Source organism: Phaseolus vulgaris, chromosome 1 (genome assembly GCF_051622355.1).
Source record: "Phaseolus vulgaris cultivar YP4 chromosome 1, ASM5162235v1, whole genome shotgun sequence".
NCBI classification, from domain to species: Eukaryota; Viridiplantae; Streptophyta; class Magnoliopsida; order Fabales; family Fabaceae; genus Phaseolus; species Phaseolus vulgaris.
In genome coordinates this window covers 48885268-48900296 of record NC_143498.1, presented here as the reverse complement: position 1 = coordinate 48900296, position 15029 = coordinate 48885268, and the positions used below count along the sequence as shown (strand labels likewise).

The 15029-nt window shown below is 31.0% G+C and overlaps 1 protein-coding gene across 1 annotated transcript; it reads left to right on the top strand.

Moving 5' to 3' along the window:
* The first annotated feature begins 999 nt into the window (after positions 1-999).
* On the top strand, positions 1000-3584 carry LOC137814591 (Vacuolar protein sorting 55 (VPS55) family protein). Its single transcript, XM_068617405.2, has 5 exons — positions 1000-1190; positions 2234-2285; positions 2711-2750; positions 2826-2910; positions 3144-3584. The coding sequence occupies exons 2-5, from the start codon at positions 2253-2255 to the stop codon at positions 3325-3327; spliced, it is 342 nt and encodes a 113-aa protein (XP_068473506.2). The 5' UTR covers positions 1000-1190; positions 2234-2252; the 3' UTR covers positions 3328-3584.
* Positions 3585-15029: the final 11445 nt, after the last annotated feature.

The window sequence follows — 15029 nt, the reverse complement described above, 5'->3', positions numbered from 1 at the left end:
TGTTAATAAAACATTTTCGTAATATATAATAACACTATAAAACAAAGTTGTGATGTTATTCTTTCAATATTGCATTTTAGACCTTTTCTTAAAATACAATTAATTTTTAAAATATAGCATGAACACCATAAAATTCATACATTAAACATTGAATGTGACATAGATACTTAGAAAAAAATATAGCATAACATCAATAAATTTATATTACATGAATATTTATACATCATTGCTTTGATATTGAGAAACAATATAAGCAGGTATTTAAAATAGGGATGAGGATGCATTGACCCCATAAAAAAAAAACACTCTCTTAATATTTCTAAATAATAATAGTTTAATAATATCTGTTTTAGTTTTTAATTTAAAATTCTAATATATATTATTATATTATTAAAGCGAGTTGTTAGTGAATGTTATTTTTTGGAAGAGTGTCAACAGTTTTTTTCTTCAAATAGCTATCATCAATTTATCGCGATAAAATTGCCTGTGATATTAATTCACTTAAAATAAAGATTTTTCTTAAACATGAGATGAAAAATTAAAATGTAATTAATGCCGTGCTTACTTTTTTTTATATTATAGAAAAACAAAACTTTCACTATTTTCACTTTTTCAATTATACATTCAATCATAAGCAGCAGCTATTGTATATACTATTATAATAATTATCTTAAAAAGTTATAGAAAAATACTTTCGATAAGTTAACAGTATACTTTTTTACATTGTCAACTTATACCTATTAAATTCTAGTTAGAAATTTTGAACACAACTTTTATATGCAAATATATATATCTATCTAGTTGATATAAAATTTAATTAAAATATAATCTTTATATTTACAAATATTATTTTCAGTTTTAAATAAGCATTTATTAGGTGAAATAAACATACTAAATCCTAATCCTATTCCTATAAATAATAAATAGTAAATCACGAGATGGTGAAAATATATTATCTTTTTAGCTATTAGCAATTGCTTGTGACACAGTAGCTACTAATATATTGGAATCACTGGAAAGTCCAAAAACGTTGATTAAAATTAAGGCGAGAAAGAGTGGGTGGGTCAAAATTGGGAGCAAGTCCCATCTCAGCTCTGCACTTTTTTCCGTCAGAAAAAATCTCTGTTCTGTGGATTGCAATCGGAGACAGAGATAAAGTCCCTTCTTGAGCATGGCAATGACAATACACGGTAACTGATCTCTATTTCAACTTTCTCCTCACACTACCGATTCTCCTCACTGGAATTCTCTTTATTACTCTAATTAGGTCGCAATTACTTTCGCTTCCACTACCGATTGTTGCAACAGGTTTCTCCACAACAAACGGATAAAACTTAACTCGTTCACAATTTGCTTAGGGTTATGAATAGTAAATTTCGGTAGCAATTCATTTATTGGGTTTTCGTATGATCCTGGTGGGAATGGGGATTAGGGCATACCAAGACAGTCTCTTCACACAGAAACGATGGTTTATGAAAATTTTTAAGAGCATACAATTAAACATCAAATTTGTTAGCAGCAAATGGTCCAGGCTGTAATAAAATTGGGACTTTGTGCTTGCGTGTTTGCTTATAGAAATCAATGATGATTTTTCCATTGCAATATTGAGTTCAAGTCCAAAAAAGTAAGAATGCAAAACACATGCTGCAGGGTAGCTTGGATGGTAAGGTTAGAGGTCCAAAATAGTAACCTGCGTATGTGTGTGTCGCCATCACCCTCAAGGGAATTGGCTCCTCCAAAGTGAGAGGAGTGCATTTTTAGAGGATATATCTGTTTATCAGGAGTTAGGAGATTCTGATAGGTATACTCATACACATATAACAAACTATAAAAAAGTTGTTAAAATCTCAATTTTTTTGGGGTACCAGTTTGAAAAGATAAATCCCACTCACAGTATATTTATTTTCATTTCATTTAGTCTTTTGGGGATTATATACTGCCATGGGATATGGCCAAATTCATGCAACACTTTTCCAACTAAGGATTTCTGTTTTCTTGCCTTTTTTCTGTTCCTTTACTTTTATTTTTTAATTGTTTTATTTCTCAATTTATACTTTAAATTATGTTACTGACTCTGTCCTGCATCTGATGTTACAAATTGGTGTTCTGGGACTATTCTCGTCTTCACAGTGTAAGTGTAAACTAAACTCTCTTGAGTTTTGTACCATGATGATTGATTATAGTGCAAACTAAGCTAAATCAACTTTTAAATTTCTCTTTCCTACACTTGCAGCCTTGCTGGGCTGGCTTTTATGTTCTCGGCTAGCATTTTGCTTCAGATTCTGGTATGTTTTTCACCATAAGGCTGATTGTGTATGCCCTATGCTTGTTATGAAATGAATAATGACTGTTTTTTTTTTTTTCGTTCACAATTAGGTTTCCTCCAACTTTGGTTTGATCAATTTTGAGGTCTTTAATTTGTTTTTTGATTATTCTATGCTTGGTTTTGATTGTTACACATTGCTATTTATAAGTCTGAAAAAAAGATTGTAGTGCTGTGGATGCAGTGGGATGTAATGGAATACATACTGGTCGAGTCCATAATCTATGGGCCAAATTTGTTAAACATGGAAAAAAAGATGATGATTTATTCAAATAGTTATTTTTTATATGCGATTGATACACGATCTAATTGAAATATTAGTCATCCAATCTGTTGAGAGAGCAAGTCTTAAATGTAATCCCATTTACTTTCTGTTTGCTGTGGCAGGCATGTGTAATATATAACAATTGGTGGCCCATGTTATCAGGTAAATTTGAGTCTTTTAATCTGGAAATGTCTTGTATATTAAAAAAGTTTAACGGTCAGAACGTTGCACCTGCAGCTCTGATGTATGTGCTGGTACCTATGCCTTGCTTATTCTTTGGAGGTGGATCTACTCAATTTCTAATGAGCCGTGATGGTGGGGGGTAAGTATCTGTTGCCATTTAGAGCTCAGAAAAGCTGTCTGATTTTATGTAGAAATAATTTCCATGCCATTGGCTTTTGGGTTACTACTATTCTGTTGTATACCTGTATGCAATGCAATCGGTGCTGCTCCTGTTTATATAACCTTTTTGCAATTCAATATGAATGCATGGAGAGTTATATTTAAATATTATTTGTTGCAACAGTAAATGTAACACCTGCTCTTGTGTTGCAGTTGGATAGATGCTGCAAAATTTTTGACTGGAGCATCAGCAGTTGGGAGCATAGCCATTCCTATAATCCTCAAACACGCACATATGATTGAGACAGGCGCAATGGTCATTGAGCTTGCATCGTTCTTCATATTTATATGTACTGTTTTATGTTTCCACCAAGCCAACCTTGACGATGATTGGTAAATAGGAAATTTCACAATGTTCTGACATCCTGCTAGTCACTAGGGTTCCTTACCATATAAGGGAGTTCAAACCTCTGTAAAGCTCTGCAGTAATTACTTTTATTGTCAATTTGTATTCTTGATATAGTAAGTTATTTGTGATTTTTTTGGTGGAGAACACATGACTTTTGACTTTCTTGGTTTCTTTATTCTTCATAGGGTGTCTATAATGTTCATGTATAACATTCTGTTAACATTATGTATATGTTTTTGCTCGCCCATGCTCTTGTGACAGCAGATAAACCTATCTTTGTGGTGACATGATTCCATTTTATTGTGATCTGTTATCTTATATAGCAATGTTTCAAAATTTCTGATAAATTAGACGTGTGAAACATTTAAATTAAACCAATTAAATATGAAGGGACATCTCGGAGATGGTTCTACTGTGATTATTATCTACTGTGATTATTAGGTGTAATTTGCAACGCAAGTCTGCTGCTGTGTTTGAGAGTCGGAAGAAATAGCTCTCTTCTATTCTAGAAAGAAATAGTTCTATGTTTTCAGGACTTGTACAACTTAGTGCAGGATGTTGACCACTTTGATAACAACTTTTGACTATATTAATAAAACCATTATTGTAGCAGAAAGATTTTAATGCACTTTCTGTCTTACAAGGAATTCTAAATCTTTGAGACTGTAGTTAATTCAGCTCATCTAAATCTCTTATATGAATAAGAGAAAGTGAATTCAAAATTGCCATTATTAACAAGTTAATTTTTAAAAACTTCATAGAAGTCAGAATGTTCAAGTTACAATGACTTAAGTTTTCCCAAAACACGAGTATTATGTAATAATAAATAAAATCTAAAATGTTGATAAATTATTTAATACTAATGTGATAATGATTAAATTATTTTAAAATAGTTAAATTTAAGAATTTTTTTAGTATTTTATTTTGTTTTTTTTATAAATTAAATTTAATGTTTTCACATGTACTGTTTAAATTTTAGTATTTCAAACTATTTATAAATAATTTATCATACTATCTTCTTGTAAGTTACTTTATTAATTGTATAAGTTGGACAAGTTTTATTGTAAAATATTTTTCATAAATGTCAAAATTATAAAACTGTATCATTATGATTATTTGTATTCACCTTTATCGTAGAATTTTTCATCCTCTATACCTTGAACCTTTTATGGTTTCTATTAAAATATTTCTTGAATGTTTCAATAATAATATTTTTACTTAATGTTTTGATTATTTTTAATAATTAAAAATTTAAAAATGCTTACAAGTTTAATTTTAATATTTAATAAATTAAAACACATTTATAATTTTATATTTTAAAATGCGAAATGAGTATTATAAATCTTCACAGTTAAATGCATTTGAAGGGTTAAAATTAAAAATTAAAAGATACATGTTTATAAGTAGTCATGTGACCACAAGTTGACTTATAATATTGACCATATGTAGGGTTATATGGTTCAAATTAAAAAAATTTATTTTGTAAGAAAGTATTATTTTAATTGAAAAGTAAATGAAAAATTATTAATAAAAAATAAATCTTTGACCAAAGAGAAATAAAAGAAAATTATCTTTTGTAATAAAAGAATTCTGCTCTCATAAATAAAAAGTTTAAGTACGTATTTTATATTGTGTTCTTTTATAGTTACAAAAAATAAATTGAATACATCTTTTATGGTCATGTTTTTTTTTTTGTTCTTTTTAGTTCAAAATTAAAATGTAATTTTTCTTGAAGTCATTGTTTTAAGAAGAATTGGGTCCAAATATCTTAAACAATCTCTCATATTCAAATATTTGTGAATGAAACAAATATAATAGAAAAAGAAAATTTCACTAATCTTTCTCCTAATGAGTCATAAAAAAGGGATTAATAAAATCTTCTTTGTATTGGCATCATCAACACTAATGACTTAAATTAATGACACGAACCTTTTACTTTCACGTTATTTGTTAAATAAAAGTCAAAACAAATTTTTTTTATAAAATAAATATTGTCACATATCTTAAGTTCATTGTTTTCTTACGACTCACACTTTTTTTTTTCCTAAAGAAACATATCAGCCACTTGATTAGAGGAAGAAACCGAAAATAAATGAATATGAGAGAAATGACAATCAATTTCAATGTGTTTCGTTCTCTCATTAAATATGGGATTCTTTAACGTCTAATCAATCTTCTATATTCACCTGGATTCAAAAAGTAATGTACTTTCACTCTCAGAGAGAGGACAAGGACATGATGGGTCTATGGGAGAAGAGGCAGGTTTGCAAGCCAATAAACCACTATCAGAAAATCTAAACAATATTTTCGTTGATTGAGAACAATCCCATAAGGTGAGCGACTTATCCCAAATTCCAAAAAATAACGAAGAGTACTAAGGTGTATGATACTAAATGAGTTATGCAGATGAGTTTTAACACGCTGGATTTTCTGAAGATTATTGTCAACCAACATAATGTCATCAACATATATCAACCAAGCATTCCCGCAGGCCTTACTCATGTAGTATAAAAAAACCTTAATACTCTTCGCTATTCTAGTACTGACTCTGATACATACCATATTAGTTTTATATATCTCATTTAGAGAGATAAGATAAAATGGAGAAAATTATATATTTTATTAATTAAGAATTGTTACTCACTTCCATAAGTGCTATATTTATATAGCACATAACAAGATAAAAGATAAAAAAAAAAAAAATACTGATAGACCACTTATAACTAATAAAGTAATTATAGTTAATAAAACGGTTGATAAGGAAGTTACAACTGATAACAGTTATAACTGATAAGGTAGTTACAAGTGAAACTTGTTAATAAAACGGTTGATAAGGAAGTTACAACTGATAACAGTTATAACTGATAAGGTAGTCACAAGAGAATGAAGTTAATAAATCCTAAAGTTAAAAAAATTGTTCATTCAAATTCTGAGAAAATAAGCACGATTCATATTTTTTTCATCTGCATACCAGAGAGTGTCTATTTCTTCTTCTTTGAAAAAAAAAAGTATTAGACTACTTATAAAATGGTGCAGTGCTGTCAAGCATAAACAGAGTTTGCAGAGAAGGTCGCAGTAAGTTGGAAGTGAATTAGGTGAGAACAAAAGATCATTTCATGATGATTTCATGATGATTTCCACGCGTTAATAGACACACTCAACCCAATTCGTGCAATATTTCAACTCTAATTCTTAGGTCTTCGCACTCACTTTCCTTCTCCACTCCTCATTATTATATTATTTTACAAATTACAAAAAATTATTAGTTTTTAAACTAATTTTTATTATTAATAAATAATTTTTAAATTAATATTTAGTTACAAAAATTTTAACTATCAATTCTAAAATATACAATAGTTTATAGTTAGAATTGATAACTTAAAAACTATTTATTAATAATAAAAAATAATTTAAATATTAATAATTTTTCAATCTTTAAAACAATATATAATTTAGTTAATATAGTAATTAATTTTTTTTATATTTAAAACATTTTGATAGTTAATTATATATAAATTTAAAAACTATTTATTAATACTAAAAATTATTTTAAATAATTTTAATTTATAAAATAATATTTAATTTAATTAGTATAGTAATTAATTATTTTTATTTTTTAAATTAGTTTTTATTGAATGATTTTATTTAAGTATAATTTTGTTTTTTGGTAATTTACCCTCATCACGCCGTTCAGTTCTAACTTAAACTTAAGCTTTGTTTTGTGTGACTTTTACTATCAAATTGTTAACTCAACTTGAAGTTAGTCTTCACCTAAAATTATAGTAGGTGAAATATGTGGAATAATGTTGTTTGTTAAAATAATATCGGATTTGATTTTTAATTAAAATTTTAAATTTAACTAATTTTTAATTTTAGAATAAATAAATAGAACTTTAATTTTAATAATAATTGGATGGTTGATTTTATTTTATTTTGGATGTATTTTGATATAACATAATTATATTTAAATATATATCTGTCTATGTTTTCAATTGAAATACAAAGAATATGATAAAAAAAATGAATTACTCAATCATGATTATATGTTTATTTCTTATTTTTTTTAAATTAATTAATTAAAATAACATGTCACTAAAGTGACCTTTCTTGTGTAAATTAATTTATTTTAAAATATAAAAAGATTATAAACTTAAAATATGTGTACATATTAATTAGTCTAAAGGAGAATTAGTATTACATGTGTGGAGTAGTAGTGTTAACTTTGTAATAATTATTTGACTTTTGTTAGCAGTTATTACATAAGGTTTATTATTTTATAGATTCTTATTATTAGTATTTTATTATTGTGTCAACATATTACTCATCCAAAAATAAAATTTTAATGTACTAACGATATTTTAAAATGAAATTTATTGAGACATGTGAATGTATTTTGTGTTTGTTATTCTCAATTTAGTTCAAAATCATCATATCAATATTATTGTTATTATCGACACTATTTTTGTTTTGGATAACTTAAACTTCAAGTCCCAACAAGATAATGTCTTAATATTTTTTGGTGTAATGGATCTTGATCTTATGTTAAGACTCATTTCATCTCTTGCATATGAAAGTACCTCCGAAAATAAGAGGAAAATAAAACTATGGAAGAAATCAAATTGTATGAAAATGATCTTGAAATCCATTCCATAAGCATTCCAATACATAATTTCTGAAAACATAAATAACTAAGGAGTTCTTTGTAAAAATCAGAAAGATGTTTGTTAAGAATGAAAAGTCTTGAATAAGTAAACTCTTGACAAACCTAATTTTAAAGAAATATATGGATAAAAACAAAAGTGATTTATATTTTAGTACATTTATGAGATTATGTGTATGAGATTGATAAAAAAAACACGATGACATGATATTTTAACAAGGTAGGTACCAATCCTGCGAAAAAGAGAAAAGAGATGAAAAAGAATATGCAACCCTTGATTGAAAAAGGGAGAACAGAGGAACCAGAAAAGAAAAACCCAGTAGCGGTGAGAGCAGAGAATAACAGAAAAGAAACGTGAAAGGAAAGAGAAGGAGAAAATGATATTATTATTCTATCTACTGGAAGTATGTTACAAAAGGGGTATAAAAAAGAAAAACAAACAGTGTTGGACAACCCAAACACGAAAAGCCCAAACATAACAAAACTGAACCAAAAAGAAAAAATACAAGCAATTATATTTTATCACCCCCCCTCAAGCTGGGAGTACAGGTTCTTCATTCCCAGCTTGGAGTGAAGAACTTTGAAGGTAGATGGAGGGAGAGGCTTTGTGAGGATGTCAGCAGTTTGCATTGAGAAAGAGATGGGGAGTATTTTGATGAGGCCAGCACTGAGTTTGTCTCGAACAAGATGGCAGTCGATCTCTATATGTTTGGTTCGTTCGTGGAAAACCTGATTGGATGCAATATGTATTGCAGACTGGTTGTCGCAATAAAGGATGGCAGGTTGAGTGAAATGAATATGGAAGTCTTGTAATAAGTAGGTTAACCATTGGATTTCACAGGTGGTTGCAGCTAACGTTCTATATTCGGCTTCTGAAGAGCTTCTGGAGATCGTCTGTTGCTTCTTGGATTTCCAGGAAATGAGTGATTCACCAAGAAAAATAGAGAAGCCGGTTACAGATTTTCTTGTCTCAGGGCAAGTGGCCCAATCTGAGTCACTATATGCTTTGAGTTGAAAAGTGCTTGTTGCTGACAGAAATAGACCATGACCAGGTGCATTCTTGAGGTATCGAAGGATGCGAAAAGCGGCTTGACGATGTATTGTTGTAGGTGCCGAAACAAATTGACTCAGTTTGTTCACGCTAAAGGCAATGTCTGGTCTGGTGTTGGTCAAGTAGATGAGTCTTCCTATTAGGCGTCGGTATGAAGAGGATTCTGCAGCAGATAGGAGATCACCTTGAGTACTTGAAAGCTGCGAAGAATGAACCATGGGTGTTAGGACAGGTGCACAATCAAGCATCCCTGTCTCATGTAGAAGATCCATGGTATACTTCCGTTGTGAGAGGTGAATACCAGTGTTGTTGCGGGCTACTTCAAGTCCCAGAAAGAAAGTTAGGTCACCCAGATTTTTTATCTTGAAATGTTGATGCAGCAGTGTAGTGATGTGGGTAATTTCCTCAAAATTATTTCCAGTAAGGACGATGTTGTCAACATACACAAGAAGGGCAGTTATGTGAGTGTTTTGTGTTTTTATAAATAACGAATGATCATCAGCATACAAAACATAACCATTAGAAAGTAAGAATTGAGATAGTTTGGCATACCATTGTCGACTTGCTTGGCGTAGGCCATAGAGCGAACATTGCAGTTTGCAAACAATTTGTGGATTAGGGACATCAATTCCAGGAGGTGGCTTCATGTATACTTCTTCAAGAAGGTCTCCATGTAGAAAGGCGTTGTTAACATCCAGTTGTTTGAGGAACCATTTGTGTGATGCAGCAAGGGCGAGAAGCAGGCGTAAGGTGGTCAGCTTTGCAACTGGAGCAAAAGTATCAAGAAAGTCTAGTCCTTCAAGTTGCGCATAGCCTTTTGCAACGAGACGTGCCTTGTAGCGTTCGGTTGTACCGTCTGATCTATGCTTTACCTTGTACACCCAGCGACAGCCAATGGCTTTCTTTCCCAAGGGAAGGGGCACCAGTGTCCAAGTGTTGTTTGCAGAGAGAGCAGTAAGTTCTTCTGCCATTGCTTCTTTCCAACAGTCATGTTTGGAAGCATCCTCATAATTTTGAGGTTCAGTTGAAGAAGAAAAAGAAGCAATAGTATGTTGAAAATTAGAAGATAGAGCATGATAGGACACAAAATTATTAACAGGATATTTAGAACTTACAGTATGTGCAAATGACATGTCAGTATGAAAATCTGCAAGGTGGGTAGGAATTCTCCTAACCCGAGTGGATCTCCGTGGCGATGTATGTTCCGCAGTTTCAGGAGGAATCATGATCTCAGTAGCAGTGTTGTTATTGTCAGAGAAAAAATCATAGGTAGAAACATAAGGTTGAGGAACAGGCAAAGATAAATTGTTGGGACCCTCATTCTCATCATCTTTCATTTTATAAGGAAAGTGATGTTCATAGAAAACAGTATGTCTAGAGATCTCGATTTTATGATTTTGAAGATTAAGAAAAAGATAACCTTTAGTGTGTGGTTGAAAGCCAAGAAAAATACCAGATACAACCCTATCATCTAGTTTCTTTCTGTGAGAAGTAATAGTGCTAGAGTAGCAAAGACAACCAAAAACACGTAAAGATGAGATATCATACAAAGTACCATTTAATTTTTCATAAGGAGTCATGTTCTGCAACAAAGGAGTAGGAATACAGTTGATGAGAAGAACAACATGTAAAACAGCAAAATGCCAAAAAATAGGGGGTAAATTGGCTTGAAAAAGCAAAGCACGCGTTATATTAAGAATATGCTGGTGTTTGCGTTCTGCAATACCATTCTGTTCGGGTGTTTCTATACAAGTTTTTTGATGAATAATGCCTTTTGAAGAAAACAGATTTGTCATAGCAAATTCAGCCTCATTATCAGAACGTATAATTTTGACAGTGGTTTGAAAGTGGTTTTCAGCATAAGATAAAAAATTAGATATGTGATTTCTCACTTCAGATTTTGTGCGCATAGATATCACCTAAGTATAGCGAGAAAAATAATCTACAATAGTTAAAAAATACCGAAAACCATGCATAGAAATAACAGAACAAGGACCCCATATATCCATATGTAAAATCTAAAAAAATTTAGAAGTAATGGAATCACTTAAAGCAAACGGAAGTTTTCTTTGCTTTGCTCTATGACAAGTATCACACATATATGGTTTATGGGCAGAAATAAAAGAGTATCGATATCTCAAAACATGTAATCGTTCATCAGAAAGATGTCCCAGTCTATTGTGCCACACATTCGTGTCTTTCAAAACAGAATGAAAAGAATGAACAGATCTGTTGGTAGTATGTCTTTGAAAAACAGAAGCATGAAAAATGTACAAGCCATCTTTGGCTTCAACTATACCAATCTTCTCTTTCGTTAGATTGTCCTGTATCACACAATCCTTGGATGAGAAAATCAAGTGACAGTTCAAATTAGAAGCAAGTTTGGAAGTGGAAATCAGGTTAAAAGTGAATTCAGGCACATACAAAACATTATTTAGGTAAAACTTATTACTGAAAGCCACAGTTCCAGAACAACTAGTATAGAAACGATGTCCATTGGCAAACTGATAAGAACATGTTTTATACTTTTATAAGAGGTGAAATCAGACAAACAGGTGCAAACATGATCAGTCGCTCCTGAATCTAAGATCCAAGAGCCTTTAATACTAGTATAAAGGTTTGAAATAGTAACATTATCAGTTGTAGAATCCTTGTGATTGGTATCAACAGTAAGAGAGCCCACTTGATTTACTTGCACAGGTGGCTGAGTGGCAATATTGTTTGTTGCATTTTGCTTGATCAAGGCAGATAAGACTTGATATTGCTGAGCTGTGAAGGCAGAACGCATGTCTCCAGAATCCTGTTCTTGTTGACAATTCTTAAAAGGAATATCATCAGTTAAAACAACATTAAGCGAAGGAGCGGTCCTACTGTTTGGAGGATTATAACCGAGAGGAAAACCATGTTTCCTGTAACATGTATCTATGGTGTGACCATTCCTACCACAATGAGTACAAATTTTCTTATTGTTGTTGAATTTGAAATTCTTATTTTCTTGATTTGGAAAACCCACTTTTCTATAAAAGACATTCTCAGCATGACCCAATCTTCCACAAAAAGAACATTTAACAGAATTACGATTCACACTAGTATGATTAATATTTGTAAGTAAAAAATTGCTTGCCAATTGACGTTCTTGCTGTGCCATAAGAGAGAAAATTTTTGAAATAGGTAGAATCGGTTCCATGAGGAGTACGTGGGACCGAATATTGTTGAATTGATCATTAAGCCCTCGAAGAAACTGCATGGCTTGATCCTCGCATTTCCTTTGACTAATAACAGAGGCTAAAGAACAAGAGGGCTTATGTTGACAAAGACAGATAGGGTTAGGTCGAAAGTTATCAAGCTCATCCCAAATAATTCTGAGTTTCGTAAAATAATCAGTCACTCACAAATCGTTCTGATTTAAAGAAGATGCCTCTAATTGCAAATCGGAAATCCTAGAGAGATCACCTTGAGAATATCTTGTTTTCAAATCATTCCACACATCTACAACAATATCCATCCAAATCACACTTTGTCTAATTGGAAGGGATACCGAATTCACTAACCAGGACAATACCATATTGTTGCATCTGACCCAGGACGAATAGTTGGAATCGCTCGTTGGTGGGCAGGGATGGGTGCCCAGGACGAATTAGACTTTATTCTTCGCACTTAGCGCTGTTATGATAGACCGACTCCAAGAATGATAATTCGTCGCGTCAAGAACCGGTGAAACCAGTGAAGCCGCAGGGTTTTCACCAGGATGAAGATAAAGGTAGCTGTTTGCAGATGGTTCCATTGTAGCCGATTTTGCTGAAAGAAAAAAAAAACAAGAAAGGAACGTAAGTAGAAAATAGGTATAAAGATGAAGAAAAGGAGGAAGAGAGAGCGCGCAGCAGAGCTCTTCAAAGGAAGAGCTCTGATACCATAACAAGGTAGGCACCGATCCTGCGGAAAAGAGAAAAGAGATGAAAAAGAATATGCAACCCTTGATTGAAAAAGGGAGAACAGAGGAACTAGAAAAGAAAAACCCAATAGCGGTAAGAGCAGAGAATAACAGAAAAGAAACGTGAAAGGAAAGAGAAGGAGAAAATGATATTATTATTCTATCTACTGGAAGTATGTTACAAAATGAGTATAAAAAAGAAAAACAAGCAGTGTTGGACAGCCCAAACAGAAAAAGCTCAAACAGAACAAAACTGAAAAAAAAAAAAATACAAGCAATTATATTTTATCATATTTTGATAATATATGGATAAATACAACCTAAGCAATTTATATTTTAGTATTTTCATCGTTTGTGTGAAACTGGTCAAAACGTAATATGGCAGGATATTTTGGTAACACATTTGTTCTAAATTTACTTAATCTTGCTTTTGCCTATGTATAATTTTTTCCATGGTTATAATATTTCAATATTTGATGAAACATTATAACTTCTTGAAGATATCAAAATCTGAGATAATTTTCAGTATCTTGAAGTGAATAGAGTGTGTTGCTACATGTATGGAACTCTTATGACTAATCTGTTTTGACCTGGTACGGCAGGTATTGTATATATTCTTTAAGTTCTTCAATGATTAATGTAACATATCGTTCTGCAAATGAAGAATCATCCTTCTAATTGCAAGAGGGACCTCAATGAGGTGAGTCAACTAGATCTTTGAGTCAACACTAAATTTCTACAGATATATATTGAGACAGTATAGCTAGTAACTACTCAGAAATTCTTTAAAAGCGATTGTTTTATCTATGATATATTCCCCACAACTATTTTCCTGCACCTCTTTATTCTTCTCTGTCAATCAATGATCAAATATTCAAAGTGCAACGCGTTAATGCATCAATGTCATGTTCTATGTTGTCTTTTCACTTTGGTCCTTATCCAAACTTCACAAATTTAAAGGCTGTGACAGATGAGTCCGTGTGAGACATATATATAAAACAAATTTGCTACTTTTATTATAAATGTGTTTTTATGTTTTTCGGCAATCTCCTCGAAAATCTTGGTTCTGCTGTTTTTCAAACTTCGTCGTTGGATATTCAAGTGATCATTTTACGTTCCATAACCCTCCTTTTAGTGTTAAAATATTATTTTATTAGTAAGAAACTCAAACCATTAACTTATACTAAGAAAAGTTGTATTTTCCTTTCATAAAATATTAGCAACAGTGTTGACATTATTGCTCGTCATGCACAAGTCTTCCCACTGCATTTAAGACTGGTGGTCCTTAAGGTGTTTGTTGAACTTGATTTATGGTCAATTGGAGATAGGAATTAGGGTTTTGAGGTGCATACTAATGGCGTTTTTTAGGGAAGTCAATAAATATTTTTGAATTTCTTTCTAAAGACTTCTGGTGGATGGAGTTGTGGCTTTGGGTCAGTACCTAGCTATGTGTCATGTCAATTAATATGCTCCATTTTTTCTTCTATTCACATCTTACTACTATTAACTATTTATAAATTATACATTAATTAAAATTAAGATATTTTATAAAAAAAAACCTTATTAATGGAATGAAAAGAAAAAGCTTATGTTAAAGAATTGGAAAGAAATCTAATTAAGTACAAAGGAGAAGATTAAATCATAAAACAACACTTTATAATTCTTCTGTTTTGCAACTTTTTTTTTCTTTCGATTTAGATTTTGTTTATTTCAAAATAAAAATGAAAAGTAGTAGTAGACCACGCTATGAAATTCCATTCTTTCTATTAAATTACTGCGCTGTATTAATTACTAGTTTTATCGCTATTAATCTGTCGGTGAATATCATCTGTATTAAATTTCAGTATATAAGTAAGATCACATCATTATTGTACACGAGGAACTTTGTATTAATTCTATTAAAAATTTATAAAAAGGTAATTTCACAATGCATTGAAATAATAAAATTATTTTATATTTTCTATATTAATGAATAAAAGAATGCTGTAATACATATATATAAATCATTGTCAGATTTAGAGTTTGAAATTGTGAAATGGAATTTATAC